At 41.2% G+C, this 20,436-nt stretch overlaps 1 protein-coding gene across 1 annotated transcript; it reads left to right on the top strand.

Moving 5' to 3' along the window:
- Window positions 1-2,530: 2,530 nt before the first annotated feature.
- On the top strand, window positions 2,531-19,460 carry LOC143736432 (uncharacterized). Its single transcript, XM_077227132.1, has 7 exons — window positions 2,531-2,615; window positions 5,426-5,684; window positions 6,263-6,402; window positions 10,345-10,627; window positions 14,073-14,215; window positions 18,055-18,125; window positions 19,266-19,460. The coding sequence occupies exons 1-7, from the start codon at window positions 2,531-2,533 to the stop codon at window positions 19,458-19,460; spliced, it is 1,176 nt and encodes a 391-aa protein (XP_077083247.1).
- Window positions 19,461-20,436: the final 976 nt, after the last annotated feature.

The following is a 20,436-nucleotide window of genomic DNA, read 5'->3' as shown; positions in this document are numbered from 1 at the left end:
AAACGTAAAAAAACGTCTCGGGTTATGACTATAACCCTTGTTCCCTGAGAAGGGAACGAGACACTGCGTCGAGAATCGACTCTTTGGGGACGCTCCCTTAGCGTGCGCCTCTGAAGTAAGAATGAAACTATTCCAATCCTGATTGGTGTTGCGTCATGACGTAACATGTGACGGCATAACCGGATGCATAAAAGCGACGCCGGCACACACACACACTAGCCTAGCGATGAAGCAAGACGCTCTAAGGCCTCGAGGGGCGTGGCAGGACGACGCAGTGTCTCGTTCCCTTCTCAGGGTACAAGGGTTATAGTCATAACCCGAGACTTTCCTTTCGAGGGAACTCAACACTGCGTCAAGAATCGACTCTTTGGGGAACGAATGCCCACTAGGCCACGCACCGAAGACAGGCCTGCCCAGGAGTGAAACTGATTCAGGCACTCAGCAGGACGAGAGCACACGTGCGCCAGGCGTACTGGGGAGGTGCAGACTATAGAACCTAATAAAAGTGTGTGGGGTAGCCCAACCGGCTGCCTCACAGATCTCCTGGAGGGGAACTCCCGAGAGGAGGGCCCTAGAGGACGCCATGCCTCTAGTAGAATGAGCCCTTATGGCCAGAGGTGAAGGCAAATTGCGCACCTCATAAGCCAAGGCAATAGCCTGCACAATCCAATTACTAATGGTTTGCTTGGATGCCGGGAGCCCTCTCCTAGGTGACCCGAAACACACTAACAGTTGGTCCGACCTAATCCAAGAAGAGGACCTCTCGAGATAAATACTCAAAGCTCTGACGGGGCAGAGCAAATGAAGCTTCTCTTCTTCTGCCGACACATGAGGTGGAGGATGGAAAGCCTGAAGGGTCATAGACCTAGCCGTATTAGCAGGCACTTTAGGCACATAGCCCGGTCTCGGGTGCAAAAAGGCCTTAACCTTGCCAGGGGCAAACTCCAAGCAAGCTGGTGTCACTGCCAGGGCTTGGAGATCTCCCACCCTCTTAAGAGAGGTGATGGCTAAGAGAAAGACCAATTTGTAGGTAAGATCTTTAGGCGAAGCCGACTGAAGAGGTTCGAAGGGGGCCAGGGATAACCCTTCCAGAACCACTGCCAGGTCCCAGGTCCCAGGCAGGAACCCTGGACCTGGTTGTCGGTCTCATCCTCCAAGTACCACGGAGAAAACGAATGACCAGCTGGTGCCTCCCCAGAGGCCCATCACTTAATGGCGCATGGAAAGCCGCAATGGCAGCCACGTACACCTTAAGCGTGGAAGGGGAGAGACCCGCAGAGAAACGATCTTGAAGAAACTCCAGAACTGAAGCCACCGGGCAGTTAACTGGGTCTAAATTATGTTCTCTACACCAAGTAACGAAAACATTCCACTTGAGGCCATATAATCTCCTAGTAGACAGAGCCCTAGAGCTAAGTATGGTTTCAACCACCCCGGCTGATAGACCAGCGTTTAGGTACTGAACCCCCTCAGAGGCCAGGCCCACAGTTTCCACAGCTCTGGTTGAGGATGGAAGATGGTGCCCTCCACCTGAGACAATAGATCCCTCCTCAGAGGAATCTGCCATGGCTGAGCTATCAGGAGCGAAATTATATTTGAAAACCATACTCGGGTCGGCCACATTGGGGCAACCAGAAGTAGACTGATGCCCTCCTGATGGACCCTCTCCAGGACTGCCGGAAGCAGAGCGATCGGGGGAAATGCGTACAGGCGAAGCCTCGGCCAGGCCTGTACCATGGCATCCAACCCCAGTGGGGCTGGATGTGAGAGGGAGAACCAAAGTGGGCAGTGGGACGTCTCTCGAGACACGAATAAATCCACTTCCATGGGCCCAAACCTCTCCCATATCAACTTCACCACATCTGGATGAAGTCTCCATTCCCCGGGCCTCAGCCCCTGCCTCGACAGGATGTCTGCTCCCTGATTCTGAACCCCCGGAATATACATAGCTCTGATAGACAGTATTTTCCCTTGGGACCAGAGAATAACCTGATGCGCCAGTCTGCACAGAGGGCGCGATTTGAGTCCCCCTTGTCGGTTTAGATAAGCTACCACTGATGTATTGTCCGATCGTATTAGGACATGGTAACCCTTGATGTCTGGAAGGAAGCTCCTCAGAGCCCTGAACACAGCCAACATCTCTAGACAATTTATGTGCCAAGAATGATGATGGTCCTGCCACAGACCCCTGGCAAAGCGGCCGTCCATGACCGCGCCCCAGCCAGTGAGGGAGGCGTCTGTCGAAACGGTTTTCCGGCGACATGACGCTCCTAACACTGGCCCTTGGGACAGGAACCAAGGTTTCTTCCATATTATTAGAGAACGAAGGCATCTGCGCGTTACTCTGATCATACGAAATGGATTCCCCTTGGGGGAAAACCCCTTGGCTTTCAGCCACCACTGAAGGGGCCTCATGTGTAGAAGGCCCAAAGGTATAATGTTGGATGCCGCTGCCATGAGGCCCAGCAGTCTTTGGAATTGCTTTACAGTAGTGGCCTGCCCTAGCTTTAACTTGGACACCATCGCCAGAATGGACTCGATACGCGCCGGAGACAAGCGTGCCTGCATCGTAGTCGAGTTCCACACAACGCCTAGAAACGTTGTGGACTGGGACGGTTCTAACAAACTCTTCTTTGGGTTGAGTCTCAACCCCAATTTTTGAATGCGGCCAAGGACGACATCTCGATGTCGAACTGCCATTTCTCGAGACTGGGCCAGAATGATGGATACGTGAAAACAGGCGTCTTTTAGATCTATCGTGACAAACCAGTCCTCGGATCTGATTTGACTCACGATGACAGGAATAGTGAGCATTTTGAACCTGAGCTTCATCAGAGAGAGGTTCAAAACCCTGAGATCTAGAATTGGCCTCAACCCCCCATCCTTCTTTGGAACTATAAAGTACCGGCTGTAAAATCCGGACTCCCTGTCTGAATGAGGAACACGTTCTATGGCCTCCTTTAGCAGCAGAGATTGCACTTATTGTTCCATCACCTGAGCCTGCTCTGGAACCACTGTAGTCTGCACCACCCCAGAAAATTTGGGGGGGCGGTGCCCGAACCGCAGTCTGTACCCTGACTATATTATATGCAGGACCCATGCAGATATGTTGGGAAGATGATACCATGCCTCTAAAAAAATCTACTAAGGGAACCAGCCTCTCGAGACTGGCCTCTGGTGTTTTTCGAGCACCCTTCTCGACCCCCTGAAGCGGAAGACCGGCAGGGTGTAGTCGATACGGTTTTCGTGACCATAACTGATGCTCGTTTTTTATTTTTCGAGAAAAACGACCCACAGTGCGTTTGCTGGAATATGATGCGGCCCGAAGCGTCACCGACGGGCGGGCAACTCACATCGTTTCCTAGAGGGCTCCGCTGTGAGAACAACCTCGGTTGTTCTACAACGGAGGGGACAGCCCTCAGAGGTCCCACCACTCTGGCTAGGACCTCTTTCCTGAAGCCCTCCTAGCCTGAAGGACATCCCTTAAATCGCCCTTCTGGCTGGGGGGCTTCTGCTGGGAGCATTTCCTCCGTTGCCAAGCTCCCGGAGGAGGGGCTCTAGAGGAAACGCTCTCCCTTTGCTCTGCCCGGTGTGAGGAGCTGGTTGATGGCTGGAGCTGATGTTCTTGCCCCACCCTACTCGATTTGGACTTCGATTTTCGGGGGAGGAACTGCTGGAACGCCGCAGATTGCTTCTTCGCCTCCTGAAACCTGTCGACGACCGATGTAACGGCGTCGCCGGACAGGCCAGAAGGCGAAAGCGGCGCATCCAGCAGAACAGATTTATCTTTCTCCTTTAGACCAGATAAATTGAGCCACAGATGCCTCTCCGTGGCCACCATGGCTGCCATAGAGCGGCCAATAGCGCGGGCCGTCTCTTTAGTGGCCCGGAGAGACAAATCTGTGGCTTTGCGCAACTCTGAAATATCTTCAGGAGTTGGCCCCTCCCCCTCGTCCAAATCTTTCAGGAGATCGGCCTGGTATGCCTGCAAGATAGCCATAGAGTGCAGACATGAACCAGCCCGACCTGCCGCCATGTAAGCCCTGCCTATTAAAGCAGATGTATCTCTGCAGGGCTTACTAGGCAGCGCAGGGGTTTTAAGGGAAGATGCCGACTCAGGAGATAGATAACCGGCTAGAGCTTCTTCGACTTTAGGCATCTTCCCATAACCCATATCCCGTGCCCCCACAACATTGCTATAATCGACAACAGATGGACGGGAGACACGGGACGAATGCGGTTTATCCCACGATCTCGAGATCTCTTTGTGGAGATCGGGGAAAAACGGCAAACCCCGGCGCTGAGGCTGTGACCTGTGCCACAGGAAACGCTCGTCTAACTTGCTTACGACTTGCGTTCCCAGCTGATTTTAAGTCTGGCCACGGCACGAGTCACAACCTCCACCAGCTCCTCATAAGCTTGGCCGTGAACTAGCGCTCGACTCACGGTCATCCTCGATGCTGATATCCTCTGCCTCCTCGGAAGCAGAGAGCTCAAGCACCGGGACCTGGTCGTGGGCAGAAGAAGCTGCAGCGCGGGCTTCTGCACCACTCACAGGGGCTTCGGGATCTTCAGATGAAGAATGAGAAAGTGCCGCAGCAGTCTCATTCTCATCTGCAAGATCCCGCTGCGAACCCCACGATCTGAGTCGCCGCGCCGCCTCAACAGACGCGGGACCAGAACCGCGGGGAACGCAAGCCTGACCGAGCTTATCAAACCACGCCAGCCGGGAGCGCAGCACCCTCATGGGTAGTGCTTCACAGTGTACGCAGGCAGCTCCCTCGAGAGCTGCCTGGGTGTGCTGCGCTCCCAAACAGTTCACACACAAAACATGCGTGTCCCCATCCATAATAAAACGAGGACAGGGGTGCACACACATTCTGAACTGCTGGCTGGCTAAAATATATATAGGGATAGACAAACAACACCAAATAAGACAGAGAGTCGTAACATAGAGCGCTTGCTGAAGATCGAAAAGCTAGTGTGTGTGTGTGTGCCAGCGTCGCTTTTATGCATCCGGTTATGCCGTCACATGTTACGTCATGACGCAACACCGATCAGGATTGGAATAGTTTCATTCATACTTCAGAGGCGCACGCTAAGGGAGCGTCCCCAAAGAGTCGATTCTCGACGCAGTGTTGAGTTCCCTCGAAAGGGAACTGGTCTGTAAGACCATTTTTGAGACATTTTAAAAATGATATACATATCTTGAGTGATTTATGTACCCATTAATCGACAGTGGTGGTTAACCTACAACATGGGCTTTAATATTTAAATGAAAGAACATGTTCTCGGATGAAACCAATTCAGTTTAGGTTATTTAGAAAGTCATGCTCTGATTATATTATAATGCAGTGACACAGGCCATTTCTACTGCAGGTGGAATATAAAATAACATGTTTTGTATTTTCCTAACCCTTTCTAGAGAATATTGCAATAAAGGGAAGGGCTGAACAGTCGTCCACATTTTACAACCGTGCTAATGTTGCAACTGATAATATTGATAATTGCTGCACCCACACCAACACCGAGGCTAACCCGTGGTGGAGGCTGGATCTAATGGACTTGAAAAACATTACAAAAGTGGTCATCACTAACCGGATCGACTGCTGTCCAGAACAAATCGATGGAGCCGAGATTCGCATTGGAAACTCCCTGGACAACAACGGCAACAACAATCCCATGTGATGTTCTTGATTTTTCGTGAAAAATTTGCATTTACTCAAAAACACGTAACAATCAAAATGTTAATGGTATTCCAAAAGTATGACATGAATGTGCAATATTATTTAAAACCTATTATGCTCTTTTTTTCAAAGTTTTTATACAAAGATACAAATCTCACTTGCCAATATGCATTGGCTTGTTCTGTTACCACTCAAATGTGATTGGACTCTCAGGCGAGATCCCAATTCGTCAATCACTGACATTAACATTGAATGTGACTGACTACTAACTAACTCAACCAGGCCCACACTTTTATTCTACGTATGCCTTAGGCGGGAATTACTTAAACGAGGAATATTGTGATGTGTTCGTTCTCATAAGAAAACCCAAGACCACAATGGAGGCGTTCAGGGAGTTCAGAAACAGTGACTCTTGATTATTACACTAAAGAAAGACAAGGATATAAAAAAAAACATAATAGGACCTCTTTAAAAGGATCTTTTTAAAAAGAGAAATTTATCTTTTTAAAAAGATAATATGAACTAAAGCAATATCAAGAGTCTCATTAAGTAATAATGTTTCAAATTCTCTCTAGATGTGCAGAAATCTCTGGTATTCCAGCAGGTCAATCCGTCTCTTACTTATGCAGTGAAATGGAAGGCCGTTATGTGAATGTGGTCCTTCCTGGAGATTCAAAGAATATCACTCTGTGTGAAGTGAGAGCCTATGGAACAGGTAACAATATATACAGTTTATAAAAGTATGGAATAATTAAGATTATTCTCCAAGGCTGTATTTATTTGATCAAAAATACAGTAAAAACAGCAACGTATTACAATGTAAAAGCTGTAATTTATTCCTGTGATCAAAGCTGAATTTTCAGCATCATTACTCCAGTCTTCAGTGTCACATGATCCTTCAGAAATCATTTTAATATGCTGGTTTGCTGCTTAAGAAATATTTCTGATTATTATAAATGTTGAAAACAGTTGTGCTGCTTCGTATTTTGTGGAAACAGTGATACACTGCCATTCAAAAGTTTGCAGTAAGATGAAAGGAAAGGAAATTATACTGCAATATGCACATGCAAATTCAAGATGGCACTTGTTTGTAGACGTGTGCTTGTTCTTTCATTTGTTTTAACTTGGTTATTATAAGCGTTTGTGTAAAAGTATTATTTTTCTTTCAGTTTTGTTTAGTATATTTTAGCTTGACATGGTTTTTAAAAATGCAGCTATCCATCTTATGGATTTAGTTGTGTTGCGGCCGGATGTCGTGGACGTCTGAGACAGGTGTGTCTTCGGGCATGGAAGACTGTATTGGAGAGAACGGCGGGAGCGATTGGGAGGCAACAACGCTCTGGTTGTGGACTCAGTGGCCTGCTCCGCATGCTGGGACCGGGTCGGTACTGCTCGAGGACCATGCGCAGGAGATTCGGCTAGTCTGGAGAGATCTTCCCTCTGAGTTGTTACCCTCTTCCAGAGCAGATTCGTGAGGTATGCGTTGGTTGTGGTTGCAGGGAAATGGGAGTCTTTCACACTATGCATCGCCGATTGTTCAGAAGGATTCTACCGTTGGCACAGCGAGGAGAACATGGTTAGTTTTCCTTTTGCTTTTATTGTCGGGAAATGTCCATCCCAATCCAGGACCAGAGCTAACTCAACTTCAAACTCCTGATGAGTGCAAATCTGCAAAACGATTACGGTTTCTTCAACTCAACTTATAATGGTTTTTACTGAGACATGCTTAAAAGCATCAGTTACAAACTATATGATTCATATTGATGCATATAATATCTTCAGATCTGATTGTGCTAAGAAAGGAGGAATAGTTGCAATATACGTGAAACCCATTTAAATTGTTCCTGCTTATAGTCATTCAGCAAACCAAATGGAATTGAATTATTAGCTCTAAAATGTAATATTTTACCTGGCTCGGACATTGTTGTGGTTGGATGCAATCGTCCACTTTCATCTCCTTCAAGTCCCCTTGCACTTGCAGACTTCTTCCAAATAAATCTGAACTAATTATACTGGGCGATTTGTGACCCTCTTTAGCTGGTACAAATGATTAAGTAAGCAACTTGAGTTAATAAAAAGGAATTTGATATATTGACTTTACTGGACTTAATTTTAACTAATGCTGTCCACAAGTTTACAGCGGTTGGTGTCTTTTGTAACGACTTAAGTGACCACTGCGCAGTTGTCTGTGTGAGAAATGTCTGTGTAAGAGTTGACCACGTTTATTTCTTAAAAGATTTTTTTTAAACATTTTAACGAACAGGCTTTTATTCATGATCTTTATAACAGTGATCTGGGTGTTGTTTCATATATAGCAGATGCAAATTTAGCTTTGGATTACTTCTGTATTACCTTGGGTCTGCCTGTTCTGTTGTTGTGGTCTCCAGCTCCACCCACAATCTCATGAAAGTTTCGTATCTATACCACGAATGTTATTTCTCGTGCCAATTATACGCCTAGAATTGTCACGGTATACGTATTCTCTGGTCTCTTCTTGTCTCGTGTTTATGTTGTTGTATGAGTGCACGTGCGTGTGGGCGTGAATGATTGGCACTCCGGATCCGCTCCAGCTGATCATCATCATCTCACCAGCTGCACGTTATCTCTCAACCATATATATTCCTACCTCTGTTTCTGCATCCTTGTCAGTACGTTGTCTCTGGTCCTCGGTGTTGGTGTTCCTGTGTTCCTGTTCAGCCTGGTGTTCCTGTTTCGTCTTCGTGTTCAAGTGGATTGGGGTTTTCGTTGTCGTCACGTCTTCACTGCACGTCTTCACGAGTCCTGGCCACCGAAGCCCCTGCGTCACTTCACCATCGGCTGTACTGTGTGTCCTATTCTATTGAACTTCATTAAAATTGTAACTTGCATCTGCTTCCTGTCGTTCATCCCGCGATCATGACAAAAATAGTTTTAGCGTGTGTTTGCTACGCACTAAAAACCCCTTGGGTAGGATTAGGGTGTGGAGTGCGTAGGTATTACACGCCATAAAGTGCATATCATATGCACGCAAAAACTCTTTTTGGCTTATAAATGCCACGAGAAATAACATTCGTTGTACAGATACGCACTTTCATGAGATCGGGCTCGTTCCGCTTGGTGTTCCCTAGGTCCGCCTGTCAACAAGTGGGACTGGCAAAGGATCTACGATCTATATATCTTTATCGGAGCTAATCAGACTCTCATTGTGGAAACCCTGTCATGCAAGAAACATTATTACACACTGACAAGTTTTGCTAGTTAAACAAAATGAAAACTTGCTACATCTAATTCTGTTTTTAAGCATTTGTTTGGTATTGTAGTACTGTTACTCCCTGTACTATAAAGTTTTCTCACCGGTGAATGACACATGATGTATTGCAGTAACGTTGTCTCCGGTCTTCTGGGCTGTGCGCGTTCATGCTTTCAGGCGTGGCTGTGGACGGCGATTTGCAGAGAGCGTGGGATGTACGCTTTTAGTGCTATCAAGCTAAAGTTAGCATTTTCCCAGATGTCATGTCCGACAGCACATTTAAACCAAAATTGGGGTTCTTTTATCGTTTAAAAATCGCTTTCATAATGAGGCTAGAAAGAAAATAGTGGAGGTTACTTTTTTATCTGTTATTTATTATGGTGACCATATGCATGCGGCTTCATCTTTAAACTGGACTCGGTCTGTCATGCAGCGTTATGCTTTGTTTGTGGTGCAGAGTCACATACTGTACACACTTGTATATTATATAAATCATTGGGATAGACATCTTTAGATCATAGAAGGAAATTGCACATGTATATATGTTCATTGCTAAGGCACTTTTAGGAAAGTTGCCCTCACATATCCAAAATCTCTTGACTTTTTATACAAATATTTATTGTACTAGATCTCGATCACACATTTGGTTAAAAGTTCAAAAGGTATCCTCAGAATTTGACAAACGTGCTTTTTCTTTTCATGTTCCCTGGGCCTGGAACGATCTGCAAAATTTACTTAAACTAGAGATACTGTCACCTCTGAGTACTCTTAAATGTCTTTTGCTAAATGTTTAAAGGAGCCTTGTAAGTGCATTTCTTGATTTTACTTTTGTTTTGTATGAGTGTTGTTTTTTATGGATATCTCTGTGTGAAACTCTATGTGCTGCCGTTTTGACCAGCTCTCCCTGGAAGAAGAGATAGTGATATCTCAATGGGATTTACCTGGTTAAATAAAGGATAAATAAATAAAATAAATAAAATTCATAAAAGATGCATTAAATTGGTCAGTAAAAATGTATAATGTTACAAAAGATTTCGGTTTCAAATAAATGCTGTTCTTTTTAACTTTATATTAACCAAGGAAACCTGAAAAATATATAAAATAATTGTTTCCAAATCTGAAGCAGCAAAACTGTTTTTAACATTGCAATATTCAGAAATGTTTCTTGAGCAGCAAATCAGCATATTAGAATGATATCTGAAGGATCATGTGACACTGAAGACTGATCACAGGAATAAATACTGTATATTGATTGATTTCCATTACACGAGAGTAGATGTTAAAACAATCAATCAATAATATTGTAATAATATTTCATAATTTAACTGTTTTTACTGTATTTAAGAAAAAATACAGAATTACTCAATCGAAACCTTTGACTACTATTGTTTAAAATATGGCCTGACATGCAGCCTAATCTCTTTCCAGATAATGAGATATTAATTGGAAATGCTGTTCAGTCATCTATATTTCAATTTCACTGGAATGCTGAACGTGCGATCGATGGAATAAAATTTGCCCCAGGCGAAGCCTCATTTTGTACCCATACAAGACAGGAGAATAATCCATGGTGGAGGCTGGACCTGCTGGATAGTTACTACATTAGTGCAGTGACCATCACAAACAGAGCAGACACCAGGAGTGATCGAATCAACGGAGCGGAGATTCGCATCGGAAACTCCCTGGAAAACAACGGCAACAACAATCCCAGGTTACAGATACTCATCACTCTTAGTAGAAAACGTTCAGAGAACATTTTAGGGGTTCCTTCATGGGATCATTTTTGGGATTTAGTTTTAACTCATTCATTTAGTTTTAATTCATTTTTAAGTTTTATGAATTAAACCAGAAAAAAAATTATACATGAACGTATTATGCAGTCATTTTAAGACATTTATCCTTACATAGAACCTTTTTGGCATAAAAGGTTCTTTGAAACTGATTCAGGAAACCTAGATGTAGCACTGTTGTTCAGGGAAGAAGGAGGCGGGAACGAATAATCAAGATAGGGGAGAGCCGGGACGGTTGAAACACTTTTCAGATAAACGTCGTTTTCTAAGATAAGGTTACAGATAGATTTTTTTGTGTGTGTGATCAACAACTCACATATGTGTTCTCTTAGTATCATGTATTATTCGCTAGAAACATAGAATGATTTAAGTAAAAATTTACTTAATGGGAGTTGGGCTTCGTTTCAATCGTCCCTCCACAGCGGGGCGATTTAAACACAGGGGTGGGACGGATGAAACATAACAGTTTAAACGGTAACTCTTCATCTAATTCTTGTTTTTATGAACAATACCTGACAAGTAACTTATGTACATATTGTTACAAACATATTTTGTCATTTATTTTCATTTTAAGGTTCATATTAACATTTTTGTTCTGTCGCCCAATAAACAATCGGCGATAAGCCTTTGCGCATTTTGCATAATCTTTCTAATAAGCTATTTTGAAGAAGACAGACAAATCCGTTTACAATTAATTCTTACATTTATTCCTTGAGTCATATTGAGTGATTTAGTCATATTGAGTGTTTTCCTATGACCAGGTTTAACTGGCACGAGTCGCTGTTTCAACCGTCCCGACAGCGCCTCCAGCCATTTAAACCTGTTTTGTCCGTAAACTAAAAAAACTCTGATATTATACACTTAAGGGTGTGATGCAGTACTAATACACCTGCCGTATTATTATTACAATGGCACATGAAACAATAAATACAACTTGTCAGTCAAAAAAAAGTACCGCACGAAAGATTTCACTAACCACACTCAAAAACAGCTTTCCGGCTCTAACTTAAAAACGGCAAGACGTAAAGAAGAAATGTTTTCGCGGGTCTGATAGGCATTGCGTGCTGTACGTGCTGACAAAATTTGACGTACATAACGTGAGTGGTTTTCAAAGAAATCTCAATGTTTCATCCGTCCCGCGTTTCAATCGTCCCGGCTCTCCCCTACTTTATTAAAATAAAACAAACAAACCAAAAATACCGCCAGTAGCCCCTCGCGGACGACTGCTGGCTATCCAAAATAAAATACAAATACAAAACACAACTAAAATACAGGCCTGTTCCTCTCTCGATCATCAGCGTCGTCGCTCCTCCTTTATGCTTCCGCTCCTCCGTGAGAGATGCGACGCCGGTGTGCTTCACAGGTGTTGCTCATTAGCAATCGCACCACCGGCCTCGCGCCGTTCTCTCACGTCCCTCGGCCGTCCTTCGCCACACTAGAGTTCTATATAGAATCCCACTAAACCTTTTAACTGGAATCAAGTTTATTGATAAACCCATTCTCAAGAGAAAACATACAGTAAATATTTTATAATTTTCAGAAAAAAGGAAGCGAGAAGGCCCACACCCTATTGTGGTTGTACGAAATTGTACAAATGTGATCGTACAAATTCATATGAATTAGGCACAAATTTCCCAAAATGTAAAATAGTTGAAAATCACCATGAGCATGTGATGGATAATCGCCGTTGTTTGATGCAACTACAGGAACAAAAGAAACAAACTTCTCAAAAAACTTTGAAACCAATGTGTCAAAAAACTTAGTTTCAATTTCTTCCAGAAATGTATTTTGCCTATGTGGTGTTTTTAATATGCTTTAAGACAAACCATGTGCAAATTCATAAGTCAACACCATTGCTGAATATTTCTCCTTTAAACTGCAGTGAAAAAAAGACATGGTTTAAAATCGCTGGCGTTTCTGACGTCACAAACTACCTTGTACCCAATCATGTTAGCACGCGGGCGGGCTTTAGCATGTCATTAAATTTGCTCTGAAGCAGGGGAGTCTCAAGAGAAGCCAGGTTATCCCGGTATATTTTTCTGTTGATATGAAAAATCGGGTACATTTAGAAAAACAGCGGGTGAATTGTGTACATGATGTATATTACGATGTTATGGTGAACTATATGCCTTTCTCCTTTGACGTTCTGAGTTCAAAGTGTTTCTGATGATTGTTAGAAAGCAGCTGTCTAACTCAGAGATGCCGAATGGAAACATGGTTTATGTAACATTAGCGACACATTATTAGCTGTTTGATAACGTAGTCAAGCCAAAGGCTAATCGGTAGCATTTAAGAATACTGTTCCGTCATTAATGAATAACTTCATAGGAACAAACGAGTAACGCATTATTAACACTTTAGTAACTACTTTTAACTAACAAGAAACTGATTAACAAATTAGTAAAGCCCCTTTCACACAGAGATTGTGACTAGTTGATTCACACTGCCAGTGATTTTCCGGAATCAGAGAGTGTGCGTTCACACACAACCCGTAAAAATCCCGTAAAGACACGTGACATCGATGTGACATTACCCCCTTTCACACAGCGCGTTGATCCCGGGAAATGCCCAGAACGCCTTCTGTGCGAACGCAAACACAACCTGGGATTGATACCGGGATCGATGCCGGGTTGTGGACTGGTAACATTGCCGGGATCAGTCCCGGAACACACGCTGTGTGAACAAAAGCCGTAACCAATGCCGTGGTGTAATGATTCTTCTGAGGATTTCTTCTGTAACCTTCTTCTGAGGTAAATCCAAGGTCTTCCTAACTCGATGAAAAGCAGAGGAATGATGAAGTTTGATGCTTGTTTTGAGGTGATGAGGGAGTTTACAGGTTTGTGTGGACATGGATGATTGTAAAAGACTGCACACAGCGCATGGGTCACATTAAAGATAAGAAAAAAAGTTCACAGAGAGAGACGGCAAAAAAGCGCACCGTGCTTGTTTTCTTTATTTTACAAAAACACAGTTTTGTTGTTACTGTAAGTGTACACAAATAAAAGTTTTGAATGATTTATAACGCTTATCTGTATGATCAAAATCGCTGGAGTATTGTGCGTCTCTTTCACACTGATAGGAAAGAAAGCGAGCTGGTCGACCCCGGGGGGGATAAATATGTCCTTTTGGTGATCAAAGATTCATTTTAAAGGATACAATTATTGACTACAGGGACTTTATTTGATTCCCTACTGTTGCATCTGTACAGTACTACAGAAATATATTTGCTACTTTGAAGGTAGATATCAGCATTTTTACAAAATGATTTAGTCTTTTCTAAGATTTGATCCTACACATTGTGTGTTTTTTTTTTAAACGATGCAAAATGATTGATGTGTTTTCCTTCATCTCTTTGACTCTCTCCAGATGTGCTGTAGTTCAAAGTATTCCAGCTGGTGCTTCTTCTGAATACTTTCCTCAAATGGAGGGACGTTACGTGAACGTGATTATTCCTGGAAATCTGAAGATTCTTACGCTGTGTGAGGTGGAAGTCTATGGGAGTTTGCCAGGTAATAGGGTTAGGGTTTCTTTCACGATAACTATATATCACAATATAGTTATTTTTACTCACCCTAATCACCAATTTCAATATCACAAAAACCTAAAACTAGCCTAAGTTTAAAAAAACCCCGAAGATGATGCTTACTGAAGATAAAATTAGAACAACTACAACAGAACAAAAGACACAAAGGAAATATACATACCTGCAAAACTTCAACCACTAAATAAGAAACATTTTACAAAGTGTAAGTAATTAAATGTACAAAAAACACTGAATAGTCTTCAAAGTGTAAGTTAAATGTACATTTATTCTTATTATAGTTGTAAAAGTGATTCAGTCAGGACCCATGAGTGATTTTCTCTTTGTCTTTAGTTGTTTGATAAACACTGACACAGATGACAGCAGGGTTATTAGGCTGTTGTCACTTTAAGACCGAATGTACTGATACACTTGTGTTTTTTTCACTGTTTACATTCATTTAAGACAAAAATGACTGTTTATGAGGATACTCATGAAGATGGGCATTTTGACACGCATGTGTGTATTTGACCATTCAAGTCCACATAGGCCCCAAAACAAACTGTTTAGTACTCACGCAGTAGCTTCAACTCTAAGACAGCGAGTGCACATAACGAAAACCTTTTTTGCTGCTTTAAAGGTTTAATTAAAGTCACTTGTTGTTAATCAGAAATTTTTTAAAATTCAATCAAATCATAAGCTTTTGTGACGGCGCAGCACGGCAACGTCACATGAGCGCAGGACTGGTCCCTGGCAAATGCTAGGGGTGCAGCCCATCCATAGGGGCGCCCAAATGAGTGTTTTTTTTTTTACTTTTTTTTTTTTTTTACTAATAATATTTTAATGCTATTGCACTGTTTGTGTACACTCCGTCATTTAAAAAAAAATTGCGTCCACATGAAAAACACGCTATGAAGTGCTGTCAAGAGCATATAAATAACCCTAACCGTAAAGTCATGTTGGCTAATCAGAAGCCTGGAAAAAAGGTTATTACCGGTTCCGGTTTCCGACGTCACAATCCAAATCTCCAGTTTTACTGTCTACACGACAACACTGCAACCGGAGTTTCTAAAAATCTTCACCCTGGCAGGAGCTTTCAAAAAAGTTTGATTTCAGTGAACAGATACCTAATACTTAACAGGTCAATACTGCATTTGACCTGTTGAAAAGAGATGGTATTCATCCCTCCTGGGATGGTGCTGTTCTTCTCTCTAGTAATTTGGCAAATAGTCTTAGAGGTCAAACATGACAATCTGGGGCTCAGGTCAGGAAGCAGACAAACTGGCTAAACCGACCGTCTGCCAGCTGTTTTACGTCACCAAGGTCATATAAATCCCATCACATAGAGACTCTTTCACCTTTTCACCTAGATATCATCATATAGAGACTGTGTCTGTTCCCCGAATTAGGAAATACAAAAAACTCCCAAACCCATTTAAGGGTGAAAATTTAAATGATGTTCAACAAATAAAAAACAGATATAATACAGTTGAACAAATGATAAAGCTTAGATTGCTGAATATTCGATCTCTTACTTTCAAAAGCACTTTTTGTTAATTGTATGATTACATATTGCGTTTTCTGTGTTTGATAGAAACCTTGTTAAACCTAGACGATTATATTACTTTAAAAGAGTCCACCCCGCAAGATTACTGTTATAAACATGAACCTCCTCTGAAAGGCAAAGGTGGAGGTGTTGCTGTAATTTATAATAATATCTTCAGAATTACTGAGAAGTCTTGTTTTAAATATAATTACTTTGAAGTGTTAGTGCTTAATGTAACACTATCCAGTGTAAATTATAAATCCCGCTTGACAGTTTTGCTGGCTACTGTGTACAGGCCACCAGGGCACCATACAGACTTTATCTGCAACCAGTACTAACTCTGATAGAAAATCAGCAAATTCTTTGATAAAGTCCTAATTGTTTGTGATTTAATATACAGTAGACAACGAAAAAGATGCATTGGGATTGGCATTTAAAGACATTGTAAACTCAATTGGAGTTACACAACACGTGTCAGGACCTACTCATTGTCGTAATCATACTCTAGATTCAATATTATCACATGGAATAAATGTTGATGCCGTCGAAATTCTATATCAGAGCGATGACATCTCACATCATTATCTAGTTTCGTGTAAACTTCATTTAGCCAAGGCTGCAAAGTCGACTCTGTTACAAGTATGTTAGACCTATCACTTCTGCCACTAAAGATTGCTTTATAAATAATCGTCCTGATCAGTTTCATCATCTCAGAATTAGCTTAGAAGAACTCGATATTGTGACAGAAACTTTTGATTCTCTCGTTTCCAGCATTTTAGACACAGTTGCTCCTTTGCGCTTAAAGAAATTAAAGAAAATAGTCCAACGCCGTGGTACAACGAGCACACCCAGGCCAGAATGCAAAGCTGATAACGGAATGCACAGCTGATATAAAAAAAAAACTGGATGACTTGTAATTTCCTATTACTTAATTCTGAAAAAACAGAGATTCTAATTATTGGACAAAAAACTTCCTCACGTAATAACCTAGAATACTGTCTAACACTTGATGGCTTGATGTCAAGTCTATGTCGCTGGTTATGAATCTGGGTGTGCTCTCTGATACCAATCTCTCATTTAAAAGTCATGTTTCTAATATCTGTAAAACCGCATTCTTCCATCTTAAAAATATATCTAAATTACGTCATAGTCCTTCACGTCTATTGCGATCTCAAAATTCCGGCCAGTTTATAATACCTAGAATTGGCAGCAAATTGGTCAGGGCTGGCCTTGCGTGAGCGCATGTATAACTGTGATAGAGATGATAGTCCAAAATCTCTACCGGTTGACAAATTTCTAACAGTTAATGCTGTCTACCGGTATATCACCCAATCCTTTTCATTATGCATATAAATAAATACATTAATTAATAAATATATACACACATATTATGGCTGAGTTAAAAATATTGATTTCTCGATTTTAATAGATAATTATTTTGATAAACCGATATTGGTTTTTAATCCCAAGAATCAATATTTTAGTCAGATTTTTAATGGAAGCCCGTATCCAACCACATAAGCAAAACAATCATGCTCCAGTAAGTCATAGTTATGACATAATAATTTTTTTTTTTAAACGAAAATAAAGTCATAATTATGAGAAAAGTTTTTTCTATAATTTTGACATTTTATCACATAGTTATAACTTTAAGTCATAATGTTGACTTTGCATGTCATGATTCTGAATTTTATCACATAATTCTGACTTTCTAAGTCATAATTTCCACTTTTCAGGCGTCACATGAACCGATCATCTCTTCCTCTTTACTACTAGTTACAACACCATATAAACATGAATGAACATCAAAAGGAATGTTGAAAGATACAGTACAACTTACTGAAATGAATCATGTGTCATTTAATCGCTCAGTGTTTCAACCGTGGAAAGATGTCATGTAACGTCACATGTATATCTTAGAAAAGCTATTCAATGTCCATGAACTCAGTCAGCTAAAATATTTTACATATAGAAAATAGTTACATATTCACTGCATTTTTACTTGCCTGTTCTTTAATATTTTAATTTATGTTTGAATAAATCCATAATGGTTTTATGACAGCAACCATTTAAATGTTGATATTTTTACGAGTAGCAACATACTTATATTGTTATTTAATTACATAATTATATAACCATAACCTCTGAATGGAGACACTTTTATGTCTTATGGCCTTGTTTTGTCTATCCTGAAAAAAGTCCACAGTCCCATTCATCTGTCTAGTACGACTCATTGTACAACGTGTGCGTTCACTTTACTGTATTGATGTGTATTTTTTCAGTGAGAAAAAGCTTTGTGAGGATGAAATTTGTCTCCACTTCTGACCCAGAGAACGATAAACTTCTCTATCAGGTTAGGAAAAGAAAATACACATTCACTAACACTACAACTAGCAGATGCAGGCTGTAAACTAAACTGTAGTTCACTGCTCATGTTCACTGCTATCCTGTTCATCAACTTGGCCTTTTTTTCTTAAATATAAAGCAGATTAACATTGAAAAGACACCTTAGTTGAATTCAAAAACAGTAAAATCCACTACAGTAATAGTTGCATGTACTTTTTCTTTTAATGTAGTCACATCATGCATTTGTTATATTTTTTTCCCTCTGACTTATAATGTTAATCAATTAATTTTCCTACTGTATCTTTGAGAAACAGATTCATAAAGTTGTTTTCCAGAAACTTTACTCTTTCTGTTTCTCAGTGGTGAATCAAGCTGCCAGTCATCGTCGCTCAAACTGCTGATCCTTTAAAAGTTTAAAGAAACAAATGAGATGCCTCTTCCACAAACCTTAAAGGAGAACTTCGGGCAATTTTTAAGTTAATCTTGATTGTTATACCTTTAAGAGTACTGTCTATAGAAATAAAACCGAACCGGATTGGTGCTTGCAACACGAGCTGTTACAGCGAATGCCCAGAGTCACTCAGCTAAAACGGCAGTTATGGGGGCATATACATAAAGAGTGTCTTTGTGCCTCATAACAGACACAAAATACAATTAAAATGTCTGTCTAACATGAACAGGGCCCTTACATGTGAACAAGATGCGTTTAGCAACTTAGCCATTGTTTAAATTCACCTAAATAGTGTTTTAGACGGCTAGCTGTAGTCTCGCGCTGAAGTCCCGTGGGAACCATAGACAGTGAACCATAGATCAAGATTAACTTAAAAATTGCCCGGAGTTCTCCTTTAACTCCACAACCATAAACAAAGACACTTTATAATCTCAAAAATCTCAATTCTGGCCTTTTTTTCTCACAATTGCGAGTTCACATCACACAATTCTGAGAAATAAAGTCAGAATTGTGATATAAAAAGTAAAAGTTTTATTAATTTATTATTCAATTCCATTGCAGAAGCAAACACTTAAGTTGTTCTGATACGGTATTTTTAAAAAGTGCAATGAACTCTTTTAATTTAAAATATTTTAAAAATGACACCACCTGGTAATAATGTGGAATCAAATAATAACGTGGATAATGTTTTTCCAGCTTCAGTCTGCTCTGGCATCACGAGGGATCACTGATGTCAAATTGTCCTGGACAAAACCTCCCCAGCGAGAAAAGAAACGGGATGAAGAGGAAGGTAAATACATTTACACAATCCAACTCTTGAAAAATGTAGTGTTTGGTGTAGACATCATTATGAGTCTTACTATGCTTTATTTACAGGCCTGTGTACATTAATACAATAGCCTGGATGCACAAAATGTCTTTAGGAGGAAACGAGATTCCAGGTGATGCTACATGACAAAAAATAAAATATAGTGAAAGGAAAAACTCTTTCTCGTCTTATAAAAATGTCAAATTGCCATGCATATTCTCTGTATAAAATTCATGTTTTGAATTTAGTCTAGATCACTCTCACTTTCGCAACAACTTATCAAACCACCACAGTGTGGCACTGTTAGGATAAATATGTTTTCATCTCCACTTCTGTCTATCTAATCATTCCTTGTACTCCCTGTTTAGTCACACACTCATAAGACATGTGCTAGTCATTATCCACAAGTAGCAACATGGCATATGTGATCTATGGACTCTTTTCCGTCTCATTTCTTTTCTATATGGAGTTGTTATTCTATTTGTTGGTTTCAGCCAATACCCGAGACCTGCTATATGAACTATGGCACGAGCACAATAAAGCTGACTTTGAGTGAACTGCACTTCTGTGTCCGTGTGTCTCTGTGTGTGTGTGTGTGTGTGTGTGTGTGTGTGTGTGTGTGTGTGTGTGTGTGTGTGTGTGTGTGTGTGTGTGTGTGTGTGTGTGTGTGTGTGTGTGTGTGTGTGTGTGTCATTCTTGGTCCCCAGATCTGGTCTTCATCTCTGCTCTGCATATATCATTAACGTAGTTCTAATATTTAATTTTATCTAAAAGACACTATATGAAGCACTACTGTTTCTCTGTTCATTAACGAAGTAAATGATCATTACTACCCACCTCTGCAAATCATTAGCGTGTCCACTTAGACATAATGTATGTATATTTTAGAAGATATATACTATCTTACTAAAGCATTATATTATGCTTTTAATGAAGCTTTATGGTATCAATTTGTTCTGTCTATGGCTGTCCAAGTGAACGTCTTGTGTGTAGCGACAATAATGTTAAGTGCTCCCCTTTTTAATCGTAAGGTTTGGTCCTTCATCCCGCCGGATAGCC

The sequence above is a fragment of the Siphateles boraxobius genome, unplaced genomic scaffold (assembly GCF_051911475.1).
Source record: "Siphateles boraxobius isolate OS27281-9 unplaced genomic scaffold, OSU_SipBor_1 130, whole genome shotgun sequence".
Classification (NCBI taxonomy): Eukaryota; Metazoa; Chordata; class Actinopteri; order Cypriniformes; family Leuciscidae; genus Siphateles; species Siphateles boraxobius.
The sequence above is the reverse complement of the archived record's forward strand: the minus strand, read 5'-3'. Positions and strand labels throughout refer to the sequence as shown.